Genomic DNA, 22214 nt, shown 5'->3' on the forward strand with positions numbered 1-22214 from the left:
TAAAGGCGTAAGATAACTTATGTCGTGTACGAGTGACTGTGCTACGTAAAATTTTGTTTGAAAAAATTTCAAACGTCAAATTGGAGACGCAACAAAATAAATATATTTTGAGCTTTATATGTTTAATCCCTTGTAGCAGTTCTAATAGGTTTTTATTATTTACTTATTTATTTATTGTATAGGTTACATCATCGACTTACAAATAATATTTAATTTAGGTAACATTCAAGGTGATACATCTTTATAGGTGAAAACAATATTCATACATACAAGAAACATTTGAACATTATTAGTTAACAATTAAATATTATGATTTATGAAATTTTTGTAGTGAAAACCATAATATAAAAAATATTAAGAATGATTTATTCCTACCAAAAGGTCATTTACTCACTAAGTAACTAGATCAATCTGGAATCCCTGGTGTTAATTAAACATATTAGTTAGGATTTCACGTAAAATCACGACAAATCCGGAGTTTTGAGAAGTTTGGGACGCGGACGTGAGTAATTTACTAATGCACCTTAGTCGGCTTTAGTTCAGATAATATAGACAATAGCCATGGTGAGAAACGGAGCGGAAACGTAGCGGAACGTTTAAAGAATATACATGTATGTATATTAATACATTCGATACAATATCGTTCGTCAATAATCTTGATTTTCAATAAAGAAACATTCAATCCTTAATTTTATTTAGTTCTACCTGAAAAAACCCAAAGATATGTTGTATATGAGTATTATTAATTTACTGAAATATTGGATATCTAAGGACGTGACAATGTACCTACTACATTAAATTACCAAGAAGTTGCAAAATTTGAATAAATTAATTTACGAAATATATAATAACAAATAATCCTAAAATAATAAATAATTCTATCAAATAAAATTGTGTTTTAAATAGCGCGCCGAATAAACACATTGTATACGTGTATTTTAGTGATTAGTTTTATTTTTAATATTATTTGAGTGTATTGATAGCAATGACATGATAAATAACAGCAATATTTAAAGCATAAAATATTTGTTTTAAACAAGAAAAATACACACCTATTATCACCATGACCGCAGCCGGGTGCGTTGGCACGCCGTTCTGTGCACTCAAACATCATATTCGCCTCTTTCATTACAGATATTAAAACCCGTGTTGCACGACGGTATTAAACGAAATAGAATTTATTAGGACGCTATGAAACATGAATTTGTCACCTGAAATTTGTTACGGATACGAAAAGAAAAATAATCAATAGGTAGAAGATGAATATTATTCATTTTTATAAAACGGCCATGAAGTATGTCGCGTTGTAGTCGATGCGAAGTTCATTCGTATTTTCATTTGTGCTAAGATGCATTATGAAAATTGTTTCTCTGATGACAAATGCATAAACACTTCAACTCTAAATAAAATGTCAATGTTAATTTTTTTTATTGAACATCACAAACATAAAATATAGAATTTTTTGGATTAACACACAAAAAAAAATTAAATAATACTAAAAAATATTTTGTGTGATGTAGAACGGGCCGACTTATGGCTAATTAGCCATCGCTTCCTGACAACCCAATCTGTGAGAGTTTTTTAATAACATAATCTGGGTAGGCGGTGCAGCCATAAAATAATTAGTAGGATCGAGTGGAACTGAATTATTAGGAAGAAAAAACGAAATAACATTGTCTCATCATTTGAAATTAGGTTCTAATTTTCATAGGAAATATTTTTCAACTAATTTAATAAATTTAAAGAAGGGACCTAGTGTTCTGTCATTGTTTATAACTCTGAAACTCATCACAAATCATCTTAGCGAGTGGGAGGATAATTATTTTACTTTAAACCGATACCGATGATATGTACATAGCTGCAAGTGATTTCTGAACGTTTAACATATCACTACAAACGTGACGTTTTCAATTATTACATTGCGTAACATTTACAATTTGCAATGGACATTAATAATAGTCGCGTCAATATAATTTCCAATATTGTATATTATAAACAATACACGAACATTTGTCAATAGTATGAAAACATACTACACGATGTATATCCATACTATTGACAATTGATTGTCATTCTCGAATGCATCTAAAGTTAGTTAGGATCGTATAAGGATATTTCCATATTGACGGCTATGGTGTCGTGTCAAACTCAACACGTTAATAGCTTGCGATGTAATTGAAAATGTATCCAGCCCGGTCTGGGTGGGAATTTAATAATAGATAAGGGTAAATAGGCATCCTTCGGTGTAACAGAGGGTCGTTTATTTTGGTTCTCTAACGTGAAAATGTCCGTTTTATCAACCTGCATAAGTAATGAGAAATGAAAACTTAACAGTTTGAGTTTTTTTTTTAATATGTTAAGGTATTTAACACGGATATTGAAAACTGTTAAATGGTTAAATTTGTTTACTGAATATTAAATACATAATTAATAAATATTAAGTATTCATAAAATATAGAATTCGACTATTTTTAATAATTATAGTATCTTAAATTTTTACTGTTATAAAATAGAAATTATGTAGAAATATATAGTTTATAATTACGTCATGAATGTCTCTTATGCTTTTGAAATTGCTTACTTTGTATATAACACATAAAAATATGTAATATACAAAGTAAGCAAGTAAATTGTGACAACAAACGAAAAAATTTAGCACGTTTCAGTCTAAACATGATGTTTTTTAAGCAATATCTCATATTGTTGAGAGACTTCCAAATCGTTGTAAATGTTGTAGAATGATTTAACAAAAATAACTAATTATACTCGAGAAGAGGCAAATTCTATAAATATATAATTTATATGTATATTAAAATAAACAAGAAGAACAGAAAATATTACACGATAGCTTCGCTTCGACAAAATACATAATTATATTCTTGATATAAAGAAAACTTATATAGTTCATACAACACAAAAAAAAATCAAAAATCTTTATATACATATTTTATCTCGTCTGAAACCGTTAGGTGTCTTGAAAAGGTGTACCGTTCAGCTTTTATGTTGGGCTAAACCCCAACGCTGATTTTCAATGCTATCCTTTGTGGCAGTGACGGGTCGTGACATAGTGATTAAAAATGTTTTATAGTGTTACTGTTAAAAAAATTGTTATGTTATGTTTATCTGGTGGTGAGGCTTTGCGCAAGACTACCACCACCATCCATGAGTGAGGACCAATCATGGATTTAACTTATTATTGCCATGTTCCATTTTGAATATTCAATGACCGAATGTAACTGTAGGTTAACGGTACAATTTTCAAGAAGAAGTTGAAAACGTAACTATTTTCAACCAAAACTAAATATTTTATCTGTATCATTGATTAAATAGTCCAAAGAGAAAAATATTATTAATATTATAAATACATTTTATAATCTTGGCCAAAGACGTATTTTATTTTATGAAATATTTACTAAAAAGACTTAAACTACAATATAAAACAACAAAAAAGAAACGTTATACAACAAAACGTTCCAAATTCTTAGCATCAAATAACGCAAGATTAACACATTGCAGCCGAAACAAAAGCCATGTTCCACAAGACGCGAAAGTTAAAATGAAACGTCAGCAGACGGGATTACAGCCGCGGAAGCTCTCAGGATTATGAGAAATAGCATTCACTTAGTTACAAAGATAGTGTGCTGAATGTAGTTGGAATGAACAATATATTTTAAGAATTTACTCGCGATATAAAAATTACTAAATAATCGTCTCTCAATGTTGACTAGGCCGAATGGACCAAACTAACCTTGTACCTCACCTTATATATGTTCGAATTACATTTTATAAAATAAATTAAGTTTCCAAACTTTAATTACATTCCAAAAAAAAAAATACATTTAAAAAAATATATAATTTAAATATTGTAGAAAAGTGATGTTACTCTATTATAATAATATTATCAATAGTTTGGAGCGTTTAGGTAAATATTATATAGTATTACAGAAGAGCGCCTCCAGCAAGACAGTCTAGGGTTGCATTCATTTTGCGTTGGAATTTTTGTGGAATCATCAATTTTAAAATCAAATTCTGAGAGTGGTTTCAGAGCAAAATACCTACATAACATATGAAATACAATACTTTGATCACTTTAAAATATATTATATTCACAATTTAAATTACGGGGTTAAAGTATTCGCAAATTGTACAAAACTTAACACTGCAATGTATCTGACGTAAATAACTTTGTATGTGCATCAAGATCCTCAAAGGCGCGTAACAGCAAAAGTTGAGGAATAATTACAAGATAACATATAACGACTGAAACAAAGCCGTTGCTTCTAGAACTGACGCTTAAAGTAAATCGTCAGTCGACTACGTTAATTGCATCTAGGATACTGAAGAACAAAACAAATATCATCTCGAGAAAGCTTAAACATACTATAAACATGTACCGCAAGTACAACTATTTATATTTGTTTACACTTATCTGCCTAAATTTATGATAATTGAATCACTGACATTGACATTGTATGAAGCATTAATGCGATTTGTGATATAAACAGAACTTGGTCTGTTATAACATAAGTACACCGGTCACATTGACAGCTCGTGTACGTGAAATGTTTTCCAAATCTATTAGAATGTGTATTTTTGATAGCGCACACATTTTTGCAGCTATAGTAAGTGCGCAGATTAGTATTCTTTAAGATTATGATAATGATATATGTACATTACGATTACATATTAATTCTGGCCTTGCGAGATACTCTTTAAAAGCGTGATACAAAAATTTGAGGATTGAGGTCAAGTTATTTTATCTTTAAGTCAATTGGTAAGTGAGAAAATAAATGTTTACCAAATACAGATTATATCAAAATAATGTATTTTCAAATTCAATTCAAACACTTTGATTTACTATAATTTGAATTACGAACCCTCCATTGTTTGAATGACTTTACACGAAGTGCCTTTAGGCTAAACTACATTGATTAACGTATCGTAACATGTTTGAATCTGATATTTCCCTATTGTCTTTTGATGTTTGAATTACTATTATAATTTCCAATATTCAATCTATCTCCATTGAAAATATATATAACTAGGTAATAGGTAGGTATTTTTTAAAGTGATTTAATTTGAATAGATTTTATTTTATTCTTATTTAGAGTCCACTCATTCTACAACAAATATTTGAATACTATCTACACGGTTTATGGACCAAGCATTAAGATAAAGCAAACGAAACAGTCACATTATAATGATCTCCTTATTCAATTCCTCTATGGTTTCTAGTGCCAGGGGCCTTACCCTAGTCGAGTTGGCAAGTTCTCTCATAAATAAAGTTGTGGAGGGTTCTCGTCTATACTGAGATACGACAAGATGTCAGACGTCCTTACAATGCTATGGACTTCTAACAAGGTAGGTACTCCCTTGACAATAGCATATACATTGCTTCCTGTGCAGCTGCTTGAATTTAGCATTTGCGTTTTCACCGGCAGTGTATTAGAAACAATGGAAAATGAACTGCTCCATGGAGAATATTATGATGCTTAATAAATACAACATCTTCGACAAGTACATTGGCAAACGAGACGTTCACTCGCGATTTGTTACATTGTTATTCGATAAGAAATTTGTATGAGTGCAGCGAACCATAACAGATACGACTTAACGTAAATTCAATTTGATGCTTTTCGTATTTTATTCGGGTCTTTAAAACAATCCCAGAGCTGATTTATTCAATGGCTGGCTTCAATTATAATTGCTGTTAATAAAATTCGGAAGAAAGTTAATACCTTTCAACGGCTTCTTAGGTTTATGCGCTCTTGATTGGTGAAGGGTGTCTCTTCCGATCCACTACTAAAATGATGACAAAAATTGTTTTTTTTTTTACAAAGGTTATACTTTCTATAAATGTATATTATTTTAATTATACGAATGAATCCTGCAGATAAATAGAACTGCACTCTTTTATAGATATCGAAAGAAATATCGAAAGAGGTTTTATTGGCAACTGCGAAAATTTCTTAGACGATAGCTAATCGAAGGTAATACCACCTCGATAGTTGATTGGGTATCGATCCAATCCTGCCACCTGCTGTAATGATACTCTGGGTATTTCTTAATGTTGAAATTTAAACCGTCCCGACTTTTATATTCTGTGACGATGCCTTTGAGACTTCGCTAGTGAATGCTGTGTCTCGATTAGTTTTATTTTCCATTATTAGAAAGCAAACTAAAGATAGATACTAATTATACATTTTACATACTTGATAGCGTAATCACTTAAGTACAATTAACTAAACATTTTTATCGATCATTTAAATATGGGTACAACATCTTATTAATTTACTTTATGTAGATAAATTGATTTTAATGGTACTGCCATATCTGCCTATTGCAATCACGCGTTGATTGAGTAAAAAACAATTTAATAGTATAGTATATGTATAGAATGATATTCATGGATTTAATTAAGTATGATATATTTAAAAAAATAAAATAAAGACTACAACGTCTTATTGATATCATATATTATTTAAATTTATTTTTACTTTTAGTGATATCATCATCATTTATAAGTAATTCTGGTGATAGTTAGGTAGTCTGCTGTTATGTATTATATATTGATTTTTAAATGATATTAGCATTGAAATGCAATGAAATTTTATTACTAAAAGTATTAATTTCGGGATATTTACCATATGTTTTATTTTTGTTCGGTGGAGCTCGATATTTCGACATTATCTACGAAAGTCTTGTTCACGAGAGTTCGTGAACTCCACCGAACAAAAATAAAAAACACGGTAAATATCCCGAAATTAATATCTTTAGTAATAAAATAACCATGTTAATTTAAAATCTTATAAGGTAATTTTAGGTCATTTTAATTTCCATCATAATGACATATTTAGTCACATATTACTATTTTTTTGCTTCTAATATACGTACTAATTTTTAATGTAATAATTATTTTCATAGTTTCACAATACAAGAAATTTCCAAGTATCGAGTGCAAATATGCTCTACTAATAACAATTAAGCTATGCGTCTGCTGAGTTGTTAATTTAAACCGCCCTGGATGTTGATTAGGATCTGCTACGTTTCTATTACTAAGAAGTATGATGTTTAAGATTATGTAATAATTTAACGAAAAATTCAAATGAAATTATTGATTATTGACAATTATTTTATAGTACAATTATATTTTATAACAAACTACCGGGGAAAAAGATTCCCAAGAAACACAGCGTATTAGTGACAGATGTTTGTGGGAAGTGGTATCTACCGATAAAAATTGATATTTTTTAACTGCCGAGTATCAAAATATTTAGGGATTTTCTTCTAGAAACGAATATGAGACAAGGGCCTCGTAAGGATTTATTGTCTCTAAATCGTTTTCTTGGCGTAGTTAATTTTTTATATATAATCTGGATCTGATCAACTAAAAAAAGAGTAGATAATTAAGGCCATCGCTCCATTACAAGAATAGCATCAGCATCCCAGTTTCACGTGAACGGTGCGGCGACCAAGCGTGAAACTGTGTGCAACAGCCCTTACGCATGATCGGACCAAAGACGTTCGCGCGTGCGTGAACGCATCAGGCTGTTTGTGCTGTGTCGATAGACTTAACGAGTCATTTGCTAACCCCTTTGTTGCTCCTACTCGCCTAGTACTTGACTGAACTTTTGTAAATAAATTGTGATACGATTTATGCCATTTTTACAAGAAAATAAGGTTATAGGGAAATATTGGTTTTAAATAAATATTTGTAAATTAAAAATCACTAAACGTTATTAAATAATAATATATTAATAAAGATTACTAGTAGATAAAAAACTCAGTAAACTGTCAGTAATCATCACGAAAGGAAAAAGCCTTAACCCTTCCAGGCGATCCAGCTCTTTTTTTTTTTGTTTTTGGAATAGTAAGTAATGTTAGATTAAAATTAAAAATCACTAAACGTTATAAAATAATAATATATTCATAAAGATTACTAGTAAATAAAAAACTCAGTAAACTGTCAGTAATCATCACGAAAGGAAAAAGCCTTAACCCTTCCAGGCGATCCAGTTCTTTTTTGTTTTTGGAATAGTAAGTAATGTTATTCTTAAAAATTGTTAATTTATTTCACCGTGCTTACACTATGTTATATATGTATAGCGAAAAGAACTACGTTCCAACCCGATATTCCACGAAACCTTTCTTCTTTCCTTTAAATAGACATCCATTTATTTTAGAATGTTATCAATTTATTAATAAAGATGTTCCATACATTTAAAATATCACTTATGAAATTGCATACTAGCCCACTTTCATATTATTAAACGAATGGTTACGAAAGCAAAAACATAATTCAAAAGCTGCAGATATATTTTACTTCATCAAAAAATTCTATAACAAATGTGACAATTCCATTACCAAGTCCTTGTGATCGCCATCTACAGGATAAAACACGTAGAGAGTACAGTGGATAATACATTTGTTACTCTCTCAAATCATATCCCCGACAATATCATTCCGTGAGTCGACGTACCATGAAATACGTCTTGAGTGACTCGGCACAAGATGCCGCCACTAAAGATGGTATGACACTCAACCAGTGGAAACTATAATATATATTTTTGTATATTAAAGATAATTTTTTTTTGTAGCTATTCAATCAGGTGGTCGGCATCAGCATTGATTCGAATTATAATAAATTTATTATTATGCCTCATGATAAAATCATATAATAGTATAATAGCTGGAATTTAATTGTATTTACACACAGGTCACTCAAAAAATATTTTTACATTTCCTAATCTCAATGCAATGTTTGTAATTTGATAATGCACTGATGTAATTAGTATAATTTTATAATAAACTGTTAAATTTTATATAGTACAACATAGTTCTACCTACACAACCGTCCTAAGTCGAAAGATACTCGTGCGAGCTAAACTTTCCCGTTGTAATATTTTATCTTCATCCCCTTCAACCGAATCATAGAACTTCTTTTACAGTGATTTGATGATATTGCACTTTGACGAATACAGGAATCAGAAAGAGGGGGAAAACAAGATGAATGACGCCATCCGGCTGACCCCGGAAAGAGGCTCTTCAGATGTACATTAACACAGAAGAATTAAATCTTAAATTGTTCTACCTGAATATTTTTTGTAATATACCTACTTTAATACATACGTAGACTCAGAATCATGTCAATATGGCATTATATACATATATATTTGTATATAAAACCTTTTTTTTACCGTTCGTTATGATTCGTGAAATTTCATTCGTCAATTCCGTGTGTGATATACAAGGCTTTGTGTTGTACATGACGTAACATTATGTCCTAAAGGCCTACGACGTACACAAACATGACTATCAAAAGATAATCTTTTTGAGTGTCTGCTATACATACTCGTATAAGAATCGGATATACGCCAGTCAAAACTGAGACGCGACTCGTTTCACAGGAGACGAGCTTTCAGCTTGATTAGTACTTCAATTGTTACCATTTCTGAATTTATGCGTGTAATAATGTTGCTTCAACTTTTTAAATTTTAGTTAAAAAAAACTGTGATTCTTGGTGTACATTGGTACATGGTTTTTAAAAAGCCCTCAAAATTAATTTGAATCAGACTCCTGTAACGCATAAAATTAGTAAAAAAATATACACACTCTACAATGCGCTCAACAGACACACATTATTACATACACGTGTATACATGTATTTAATGAAACATTTACAGCTTTCGTTCATACTGCTAATGACAGCACATGTCATGTTAAGGTTAAAATTCAATCTTATTAATAATTATCGGTTCGCATTACTACGAGTGAACGACACTTCTGTGTCCATAATATCTTAGTGATGACTACAAATACAAATCGAACTTAATTTATTAAGATTATTTTATTAAAAATTAATTAATTTTATGTCGGGGTAGAGCGTGCGTAAGTAATTACATATGTAGATCCAAACCGGCAAACTTAGCCTCGATTCTAATATATTTTTGTTACCAATGAATCACGGTCGAAAGTAATTTTAATGAAAACTACTAATTAGAGATAAACATTGTCATTAAAGGAATATAATGGGAATTGAAGCGTAGACGACAATTTTTAATGATAATGTTATACGACGCAAATATATTGCATACCTATACAATATTCAATAAACCAACTAAAATATTAGAAGCGTCAATAGCGCTGGTTAACGGGCCGCCTAGCGATGCAAACAGTTGCAAGATCGGTCTAACCCCATGGGCTATTGATAATATTTTAACGACTTACCTATCTGTTCCTCCTGTCAATGCCTTGTAGTCCTCCATCTCCATGTCACTGATGTATTGAGAAAAACCTGAAAAGGTTAAAATACATTAAATACGTAATTATTGTTTTACTAGGAGATATTGTTCGACAAAAAGTTTTAGTAATTGCAAGTAGTTCCGTCTGCACAAAAGTGACCAATTTTCCTTTTATATGGGAGTATATTGTATGTTATAATCATTTTTGAATTTCGAACAACATTTTTTAGTGGAAACGTAAAAGCTAAACTTTAGTTAGTTTTATTCCGGTTATGTTTCATTTTTATAACATACCGTAGAATCGCCAAACGTTATTCTATGTCAACTGATATCTCTTTCCATGCTCGGCCAGCCAACAGCTATTTCTCATACCGCTCGCCTTTGTCTATCTTATGCGACATTCGACCATATTTTAATATCTCCCAAATTATATATGCAACTTTCATATTATTTGTCTAGTATCGATATTTATGGTAGCTTCACTTAATTATTAAATGACGACGTGTATTTTGATTTTGATGCTGTCAAAGCACAATTTCTTTATTAATATCATATTTGTATATAATAGTCAAAAGTTGTGTAAAATATATATTCTTAGATATTATAAACCTCGATTGTAAAACCATAATTCTAATTTATAACAATAATAGATCATAATAAGTAGAATACAGAAGGCAATATTATTTGAAAGAACCAAATGATACATAAAAATTCTTAAAAGTCATATTAATACATTTCAAATATATATATGCACCGACAAATTCCAATTTCAATAACTACAAGATGTCCGTTAACGTATCGATCGATTAAAGACGAAGTAACCCCCACACATCGAATTATTATTAATAACAAAACGTTTCCCCGAGAGGTCTGTAGTACCCCATGGTGATATTCGACACGATTTGCTATTCGAAACACGGTCCGCTCAGCGGCGGGGCAGCGAGCGGCAAATCACGCACCGTGCCCACCCGATAAATGAATATTGACATTAAACTAGCTGTGAATGGCTTGAATTGATAATCGACCTCCGTATAGTTTGGGTATCTAATCACACCGAATAAATATTGTGAAAAAGAATTAAAAATCAAATTAATTCAATAATTTTCACTTGTTTTATTTTTATTTTCATATAGATATTTGAATTATTCATTTTCGCAGTAGAAGTAATTTGAACTCTGCAGTTTTGCTTTATTCCAAATTTTAATTCCTCTGGCTATCTAGATTTTTTGATTAGATTTGATCGATTTCGATGACGAAAAGTAAACTATTTCGTGCTTTTTTTCATTTTTAATACAAACAGCACTATATATAATAACTACAAACGTAATAACCCATTTTAAATGTACTTTGTTTTAAATGCTTTCTCCTACCCATACTACTTATAATTATTACTCAAACTTTCTTTACTTTTTGTTTCCTCATAAAATATACAAAAAAATAATAACAGGTACTTTTAGTTCAGTTGTGTGACATCTCCAGTTTCTTGTTGTTCAAAATAGAAAAAATTACCATATTGCTTAATAAAAAAGTATATTAAACACACGTAATTTTAAAGAGACTGCCATATACAACGCACAACCTAAGCGGCAAAATTTAAAGAGACTGCCTAGTACAACGCGCAACCTAAGCGGGAAGGTTTAATAGGTTGAAATTTTGCAGTTAAATTCAATTCTAAATACAGGTGAGCGCTCAAGTAGGATTATTCAAAATTTTTGCCTTAAAGGGTTAAGTAACGGATTAATTAATTATTTTTGGAAACTCAAAAGCAGGTAAAAATATTTAAATTGTGTTTTTAAACTTGAGTTAAAGTTTTTACCATCATCCAAGTGTATGACTGTCAGGATGAAATTTGTATGGAAACTATTTTATAAAATTTTGAAACTTCGGACTCAGTATTTAGGGTTACAGCTAATTAGGAAATAAGTATTAATAATATTTATGGGTTTAATATACTTGATATAGAGTTTTTTCAATTAATCCCTACGTGGGTGAAATTTAGGATTACAGTTTGTATGGAAGTTCGCCTATTTTGATGTGAAATATGGAAATCGATTCCGACCGATTTCCAAATCGGGTATACCGTTGGGTACACGGTTAGTAACATACTATTAATTTCAACCGATAGTAAGTCGCTTGCGAGCCCGAATAAATGTTTAATAGATTATTTCAAGTCGCAATTTTAGTTTTAATCAAAAATCTTATATTGTTAGAGTTTCTTGGGTTAAAATATATATATAATCACTGAAGAAAACAAAAACAGTTTTACTAAAAACTAACATAGAAACTAATTACTATTTAATCATAGTAGTGTTAAGTTACATTCAAAAACACCAACGAGAGCCGAGTTAAAGAAGAAGATTTAATCAAATTCTTGAAATTGACAAGACCGTGAAAATCCAACAAGCAGTGCGATTCTGTTAGAATTAATTTCGTTTCTGGCTCGTGAAATATTCACAAATGACTTATAGTTACGCCATTTCGTAACTTGTACCGTATATATTTAATAATTATAATATTATCATTTTCATCAGTGAGTTTCGACTTTCTTCTTACCGAATACCTCTACTACTGACGAATTTTATCGAACACGGCGATTTGCATAAAATTCCTAATTTCGAACAAGTAGCAGTAAAATAAACTTATCGTTTATCTCATAACTGAAATTATTACTGTGATCAAATTTTTTACAACTCCTAAGCTTGTTCAATTCCGAACAGAAAAACAGAAAGGCGCGAAGCAATCGCCTTAAGTAAAATTGAAAAAGATAGCGTCATCTGTCTTTCGCGTTTCGTAATTTCCAGGTAAACATCACCTGTCTCTTGCTTATGTGATACGAGAGAAAGAGATGAGTGAGTGTTAATGAATGAGACTGATTTTGCATAATTAAAAAGGGGTGCTCTAGATGATTACTTATTTCGATGAGTAATGGTTGCGTAGCATCCGATGCTGTCATTGTATTTATTTTAATTTGAAAAGAAGGCGTCTCTTTAAGGAACATTATGAAAGGTGAAATAAGAGCATTTATTACAAAGCGAATCCTAAGTGCCAAGTTTTGTTAATGTTCTGAAAAATTATGGAAACTTAAGAGGGTAAAAATTGACAAATTATGTTTTTTAAGTATTATTAAAGATATTATATCACTTCCTTTTGTTTTAATGTATGACTAAATCAAATTGATGACATGGAATTACTTAAGATATTATTTAAGAGTAGGGAACTTTATTAGTTTACTACAAAAAGGATAACCATCGTTTTTCAATGCAAATCAGTAATTGAAAAATGTAAACGAAGCGCTTGACAATTTATTATGGAATCCATTTTGCTTAAACACCTCTTACCTTTTTATTAAAAAAAAAAATCGATATCAGAAGACGGTTAGAGTAGTAAAAAACATATCTGCAGTCACTTCTTTGATAAATATCAACAGCAGATTAATACTTTTATGAAAATCTGTATAATTTCACATTTGTATCAACTTCTTCCTAAAAGAGGTGGGAGAGGGTTCTTGGGCCTAGCAGTGGAACATATATCAATGACTATTTTAGGGTTTTACAAATGTTTTTCTTACTATTTTATACAAAAAAGAGATATCCGGTCTATTTATAGTATTTGACCTCCGTATTTTCTACGGAGTGTTTTTAATAAAGTAAAAACAAAATTTACAGTTGTTACACAATATGCTTACATTAATTTATAGTACTCTTTGATACTATACTAACACTGATGTAAATATATTTGAAAGCTTCTATAATAAGACACTACTGATGTTTTAAGCTTCGCTTATTAATAATTAAATAAGGCATATTACTCAATACAAGATTATATTCACGATAAAAAATGTACTTTTAGTATTTATTGATTTCTAGGAAAATTACGAATAGATATAAATTTATTTGTACTTTATTGACACTTTTTTCTACTATTTTATAATTAAAATAACCAAGTAACCAATAAGTTTCTTTTCGGTTCTTTTTGAATATAACTTTATTAGTAAGGAACATTTACTTCAACTTTGTAACAAGAAAACTCAAAAGGGCTTTTATTAGATACAAAATATTTCTATGTACAAACTACAAGATAAAATGATTACCACCCTTAATTAAATATAATTTCATTCATTTATATTTATTTAATTTTAAATTTTCACTTTTAAAAGAAAAATAATATTATATGAAAAATAGACCTAGATATCATCTCTGGTTTAAAATGAACAAAATTAATTATCATTGAAGTAGTTTGTATTGCGATATTATCCTCTGGATCGGTTTTGGCTATGACGGACAATTATCATGAGGGCTACCCAAGTGCGTATGACAATTAATATACAGCATTGTCCGAAAATAGAATTTCTCCTACTCTTGACTTATTTTTAAAATTTAATACAATGGCAAATTGAAATGATCGTAAAAAGTTTTAAACGCGGAATCAGAGCATTTACGTTCTTTATAATAACGGCCTGGCCACGGGGATCGGCGGCGCGAACGGCGGTGCGAATTGCGAATCGACAATTCGCGCGGCGCCGTTTGCAGGCCACGGGCAGAGGCGTTCGCCGCCGCGAATAGTGAGGACGTCCGACGGCAAAATGTCTTTATCGAAATTATCTCGATATTGTTTAGATAGTAATAGTTGTTTGGTTCAAGACCTAATATTTGGAAGAGATTGTGGAATACATGGCTTAAATAAAAATCGGGGTATAGACGGGGAATTCCACAAGAAATACGAGAATTCGCCGCGACTGCCGCCGACTCCGTGGTTTACGCCGTACTGATTCATAGTTTTCGTGTAGCTCGCCGGCCGCGTCGCAGATCGCGCGCGCGATTCGCTCGTTACAATTCGCCGGACGCTTCGCCGGTCGCCGTTCGCACCGCGCGAATATTCGCCTAGGCGATTTTCCCATGGCCAGGCGGTTTTTAATCAGTCATTAACATTTATTTAAATTATTGTTATTATAATATTATAATAGTCAAAAAATATATATTATTGTAGCTTAAGTTACTCCTTATTATATCAGTTATCTGCCAGTGAAAGTCTCGTCAAAATCGGTCCAGCCGTTCCAAAGAATAGTCGAAACAAACAAAAAAATTGTAAAAAAAAATTTTTTGTATGCATACATATGTATGTATACAAGGTACATATATCATGTACTGTGTATATATACATGCATTGAGTAAAAAAGGACTATTTTAATATTACAAACAGACACTCCAATTTTATTATACTATGTATAGATAAGAGAAGGGTGTGTTAGCTACTAACTTAGAAACTTCCTTAATCCAGCCTACTATTTATAATTGCTTTAAACTGCTAAAATGTTTCGTTTAGCCTGTAAAAGACTAGACAAGTACCTATTCACATATTATATATGTACCTAAAACGAAGTAAGTTTTTTTATAGCGCTTTGCTTTAAAAAAACTGACTTCGTTTAATGTGCAACTTACATCTCACAAACGAAAGGTTTACTATGTCAGGCTGAGCTTTGTGTAATCTGTTTACCATCATATTCTATAGCCAATACTGTTCACAGGCACGACGGATATAAGTATACAAGACTGATTGGTGATGCGAGAAATGGGTAATATTTTGCGATAGTCTATTATTGGTGGTGACTACAGACAACCAGAGGTAGTTATTTTAAATATAAAATGAAAAATCCTTTCTTTAATTTCAACGTTTTTTTTTTTTTAATTAAACGTAAAGTTTTAAGGTACAAATATTGGTATTCATCAATTCTTCTTTACTCAATCATTATGAAACGAAGTCGAAGAACCCTTTTTAACTTAAAAACAAATTTCCTTGCACGAATATAACGCAAAAAAAGTAAAACGAAATTACCCTGGAACCCCAAAATCTTTCCCTGTCCTCCGAGATCTGTCATTTAAAGTCGACGTGACAGGGGAAATAGAAAGGAAGCGTAAATCATTGCACACGAATGCTTTCGCCTTGTGAAGCGGGCTTAGGTACTTAGAACCCGATATATATAAAGTAAATCGATAATCGTTTATTTATTTTCAATATGAGGATATTATTCGATTTTTGTAATGAAAGAATCATCGTTTTGAATGCATATTTTAATTATTGTTTTTGTCACGACGTCACTATAAGGAAACGAGATTTTGGTTGTTAATAGGATTCGGTTTATTGGTTTTAATCAAAACTAAAAAATACCTCAACCTCATTAAATCTGTTAATAAAATAAACTAGTAACCATATTATGCAGTGAATAGATTAGTCCAAATATTTAGTTAATATGTTATAACAATTAATTATTGAGATCGATGAAATTGTATTTCAAATTTACCTATTGACAGTTCCATTGTCAATAATTTGCTTCGTTCATTTCTGATTCGAAAAGTGAATGAACCAAGGTAGTCACGAGCCTACGAGTCATAGTAACATCTTGCAGAACGCGTTTCCTAATACATATGTACATAGATTATGTCAGAGGGATGTATACTTCTTGCATTGCTAGATTCTACGAACAAGAGTGACTTTATTAAAGTAATCTATATTAATATTATAAATTTAAAACGTAAAAAATTTGAACTCCAAGAAAGGAGTAGGCATAGGCTACTTTACTAACACTTGACAACCAAACCCCTGAAAGGCGAACGAAACCAAGCCGCGGCGACAACTCATTATATGTGTCCTATTTGCTTAAATAGGGTAATCAAATCATTACTCAAACTTTTCTTATATTCATGGGTTATATCTTATGCAAAATTACGAAAAATGTATAAAAAAATCAATTTACACGATGAAAAATCGACGTGAAAACCGAGATATGAATCACAAATATATTACAAAAGTATCAACCACACCTATTACCGTTCTCTTGGGGTTCGTCCCTCTTTATTTTCGCCCTAAAAATATTTGATAGCGTTCATTTATTACGCAACACAATATTTTGCTTCGGTAAATGATACTTTCAATTTATTTACATTACTTTTAGAGCAAGCAATTTTTTGACGAGGAAATTACGATTCTTATTAAAAAGTTCAATATTCGAAATATATGTTTGTAACACTTATATAACTTACCGAAAACTATTTTTTTGTAAATAAATACTCTTTTTCTAACAATATAAACATCACTATTTTATCTTTAAATAATTCCGATTATACGAAACTGAAATCTAAAATAAACCTTGGGATAAAGTAAAAGCTATTTTCCGATATCCTTGTCATAACATTTTCATTTAGAATCAGATAGAATTCACAGAAAGGTTATTTATAAATGACATCACAAATATTACCTATCTTAAAAACTCAATCATATATCAACTAAACTGTGGCTTTTTGATTTCAGATTATTTTTAAATACCTACTGTTTTTTATAAAATGCCATTTTTACACTCTACGGTTGGAACTCCAATAGCAACAAAAAAGTTTAGTCGTCGCTCGAGCAGAAAGACCTTATCGTTACTTACCTATCAATGTGCAATTTATTAAACGACGTATTTCATTACAAATTTCTAGGGCGTGAAAAAAGGTTGCTTTAAGGGGCGAGATTAAACAAAATTGTAAAAGTTTTACCGTTTTCGACCTCGCACGTGCGATAGACAGAGCAAAATGTTGAAATGTTAAAAATTTTACGCAAAGTCGTAAAACGTGAACTTTCTAATTACGTTTATGAAATTAACAATCAACAATTTTTCCTATTACCGGCTTAAGATAAATCAAATTATTCAGTACGTTTACATTATTGCCTATTATGGAAATGGAATAAAGTGTAATTATATCGAATAATATCTTATATTCGAAAAATATCATACAAATAAGACCAGTTTTCTTTGATAGTAGTAGTTACCTTACAAATATATATTTTTTTGTAATTTTAAAGATTAAACCCCCCTAAACCCCTTTAAACTATCGAATGCTGTTATCTTTTCGTATCTATTAAATTATGTCTCAGGGAGAAGGATATTCAGTGAATTATCCGAAAATACACATTTCTGATCACACTAACTTGATATTTGACAAAAGTTGATCCACACCCATGACTCCAAATCAAATCAACTATTAATTAAATAGAAGTAAATATTTTAAAATACCTTTGAAATAAATTTATGTTTTTGTTCAACTTTGTCAGCACGTATTGTTTTTCCATTTAATTGGAATAAACCATTTCAAACATAAACTAGATATACCTATTACCTATCATTTAACGTATTATGTGGCATTTTTTTAAATTGATTCGACGGTCAAATAAGATACCAGAAGATAGATTATCAATTCACAAAGAAGTATTATAAACAAAAGAAATAATAAAAAAATATCAATCAATCACAACATTCTACCAATTCATATATCCGTTCATAGAAAACATGATAACCGAATACACAAATAATATTATATTTTTGGGACAATCTTTACAAAAATTTTGTCGTATATTATCAGTTTAATAAAAAATATTATCCGGTTCGGAGACTTGGGTTCAGATAATCCCGAATCATGCTACTTATTTAACCCTTAATATCCAAGAGTACAAAGGAGAATGTATATAATATTGTATACATACATATAGATATTATATACGGACGTAGTGAATTCAAGTAAAAGGTTGACCAATCCTTTATCGACGAATTCCAATATCGGATGTATAGACGTTTCTATAGGCAGCGGGCCTATTCAAGGTATTGTTAGTACACTCGTGATCATAACGTTTTTATAATTTTAAAAATCAAAAATTTTCTTTTTACATTTCAAACATTTTTAATTTTACCGTAATTAAAGTTTCAAAATGTAATGAGTCGTTAAGTAATGATATTTTAAATCATTTGTTTTTCAAAATACGAACATATTTAATTATCCGAATCAAAATTAACTTAACTAATAAGATACACAATAAATTCTATAACATAAAATCATAAAATTACTTAGCAACGTGATGAAAATTTCCAAGGTTATTGACTTACTTGCCTCGGGCGATTGCGTCTAGGGAAGGTTGGTTTGTCAATATGCTTTACGATCGGGGGGGTTGAAAACTATTGTTTGTATTTGAGCGTTTTGAATCGTTAACACAGGGACTGCCCGTTGAAAGGTATATTATTACGTTCGTGTAATGATCGTGTGATCGATTTTATAACTTATTGCACTCCGCGGTTTTAGCCGCGTATCCGTGTAAAGTTTATGTGATTGTTTGATTAGTTTGAACATTGCTTAAGCTATATATCATTTTTAATTATATACTTCCTTGATAAACAGACGCAGAGATACATATAAATTTATTTTAAATTGGACAGTATGTTCAGCTGAACAAAACAATGACATATTTACTTCTAAATACCGTAACAAAAACATCGCTTTTATTTGGTTCTAGTCCTAAAAGCGCACTAAGTGACGTAACTAATGTTGAAAATACGTGGAAGATTAATTTAATTTCTTTATACGTAATTAAATATATATTAAAACTGACGAAAGAAAGTTTAAACGTATTAAATAGAAACGAACACCTAATATGAATCGCAAGCATTTCTTTTAATTATATTAATGGCAAATGAAGCACGTTTCATTTATAAATTAAATTAAATCTTAAGCCAGAGCGTTTTTAAGATTACATTCAATTTATAAAATAGATTTTAATATAAAAATATACATGTTTTACTTTAAATTGAATTTGCACGAACGACGCTATATTTATTTCTTATTGGATATTTTTTGCTTGTAATTCAGAGTGAGGATAATGCATTTTTATTCCAGCTGTTAGGAATGTCCCTCGGTCACTTCGGAGCAGTAAAAAACATTAAGCAGCACTTGTAAAGTACGAAATTTTTCATTAAAAAAAGTCTTTAAGCAAGTATACAGTTAATTACCTACATATATATATATATATATATATATATATATATATATATATATATACGTATATATTTAAGTAAAAATGTATTAATTCATATTAAAAAAATCATACCATTTTTTTCGGTAAAATAAACAATGTAACTGTACATAATACTATAAACATAATATATTCAGTAGAATTAAATTATAACAATTTTATGCAGAAGCGTACTTCTTTCGGGACTCGAGAGCTATATTTATTATGACCTGTGACACAGTGAAAACTAAAAGGCCTTAAGGGATTTCGTTGTGAATAAAAATAATCATATGAAATCTTAGTGTATAAAGCCAATTTTATTCATACAAACTATTTTCTGCAGTGAGTAACAATACAGTTTTTATTTAAAAAAAAATATCGTACTTGTATTCGAATACATTTTCATAATTACAGTTTGTTTTTAGAATTCATTCTGTCTGTACTTCATTATCGAATATTATTAAGAGAAATACATGATTAGTCGACGCATTCTGATATCGAGTCGTAATATTTCCTTACTTTATAGTGTTAGTGATAAGCAATATTTGAGAGTATCGAATAAGCAAAGCTTGTATAAGAAAGACATAGAGGAGGTGTTAACATCATAAACCGATAAGAGGTTACGTTGCCATCGTGAAAATCTTTCAAGAAAATCCTTCGCTATGTTTGTTCAACCTACAAACGTAGCGCAAAAAATAGTTTTTAGTATTGCGTATTCACCATATAATGCATTACGTATTAAATTGATACATAAAATATATAAATAATTTTTTTGCTGTCCGTTCATAAATTATTTTACGTTAAAAAATGCCTTTGTAGCTAGCCCTTTTGTATTTAACCGTTTCTACCATCCAAGATATTAAACCAAACTTTAATTGCTATTTTGTTATAATTATGTTTGATGATGTCATTTCTTTTTGACATTAGTTAGCAATTATAAAAAAGTCTTTATACATAAATATCGAACAACTAAGTGAGTACGAATAAAATTATTACAACTATGTATAATGAATAAGCTTACATTTTCAGTTATAAAATACAAATTATTAATGGTCTACTACATTAAGTCACATAATATAATATTTGATTATATATAAAGGAATTAAAAAAACGTTACGGTTCAAGGAAAATAGCCAGAACATTAAGCTTTTCAACGAAGTTGTTTGAGGCATTATATTCATTACCCAATTCTAAGAAAAGTCGCCATAAAATTTTGAAGTACAACGTCTTAAATGCATTAAAAAAATTATAATGAGGGTAGGTATTCATAGGCATATTCTATTTATTTACTACCTACCTAATTAACACTGACTGGTATTTGAAATGCTTTTTATTATTTTTTATGAAAGGGAATTTTCGCTCTCGCCTCCTATTAAGCATTGACAGTTGGAAACTTTCAAGTTCCTACAACAGTAGTAGATAAGTACAAACTTTCAACTGTATGTCATGAACAATACGTGAACGTCTAATATTATAATGGAATAAGTTGACATAGCTCAGTGTTTAGAACATGTGAATCTTAACCGATAAATGCAACTTTTGAACCCTGACAAGCAAAACTTCAAATGCTTAATTTGAGTTTTTTATTAACATTCCCCATAAGCATCCACTAACCCAAATCTTGGTAGTATGTAGACTAAGCTCCTCAACTTTATCTCAAATAAAAAAAAGCAAAGTCTGAAATGTACGAGACACTTACCAGTTGTTAGTATATTATAGATCACAAACGAATAAAATATTATTTTCTTTATTTTGATGAAGCTGATTTATATTTGAAATCGTACGATATATCGTAAATTGTACCTTGTACTTGTGTGTTTTATTTTAGTTACCTACAAAACACTGATCGAGGACATTGTGAAAGGTCTAGGCACTTCCCACTTACTTAAGCAGTTATTCAACCACCAATAAACAGCAATATTTTGTTCTTGGCTTGGCTTTGGCTTCAAGGGTGAATCATTCCTGGGCCAGTGTAATCACAAGCTAAAGAGATAGTTATTAGGTTGCTGTACATTGACAATATAACAATATTAAGAAATATATACATATATTAGTATAAATGTTATGTAAGGCTGATTAAGAGTTAACTTGAACGCGATAAGCTCGATGTAAAGCGTAGACAATTTATTGATAAAGGTAATAAGTATATAGCATGACGCC

General features: G+C 30.3%; 1 protein-coding gene across 1 annotated transcript in view; it reads right to left on the minus strand.

Annotated features, from left to right (window-relative positions):
• LOC124531991 (CUGBP Elav-like family member 1) overlaps window positions 1–22214 on the minus strand; it is a 366498-nt gene that overhangs the window by 293221 nt on the left and 51063 nt on the right. The window contains exon 3 of the mRNA XM_047106603.1: window positions 10228–10294. Within this exon, the coding sequence (XP_046962559.1) occupies window positions 10228–10271 (44 nt within the window). The 5' untranslated portion in view covers window positions 10272–10294. The remainder of the gene's footprint in view (window positions 1–10227; window positions 10295–22214) is intronic.

The sequence above is a fragment of the Vanessa cardui genome, chromosome 8 (genome assembly GCF_905220365.1).
Source record: "Vanessa cardui chromosome 8, ilVanCard2.1, whole genome shotgun sequence".
NCBI classification, from domain to species: domain Eukaryota; kingdom Metazoa; phylum Arthropoda; class Insecta; order Lepidoptera; family Nymphalidae; genus Vanessa; species Vanessa cardui.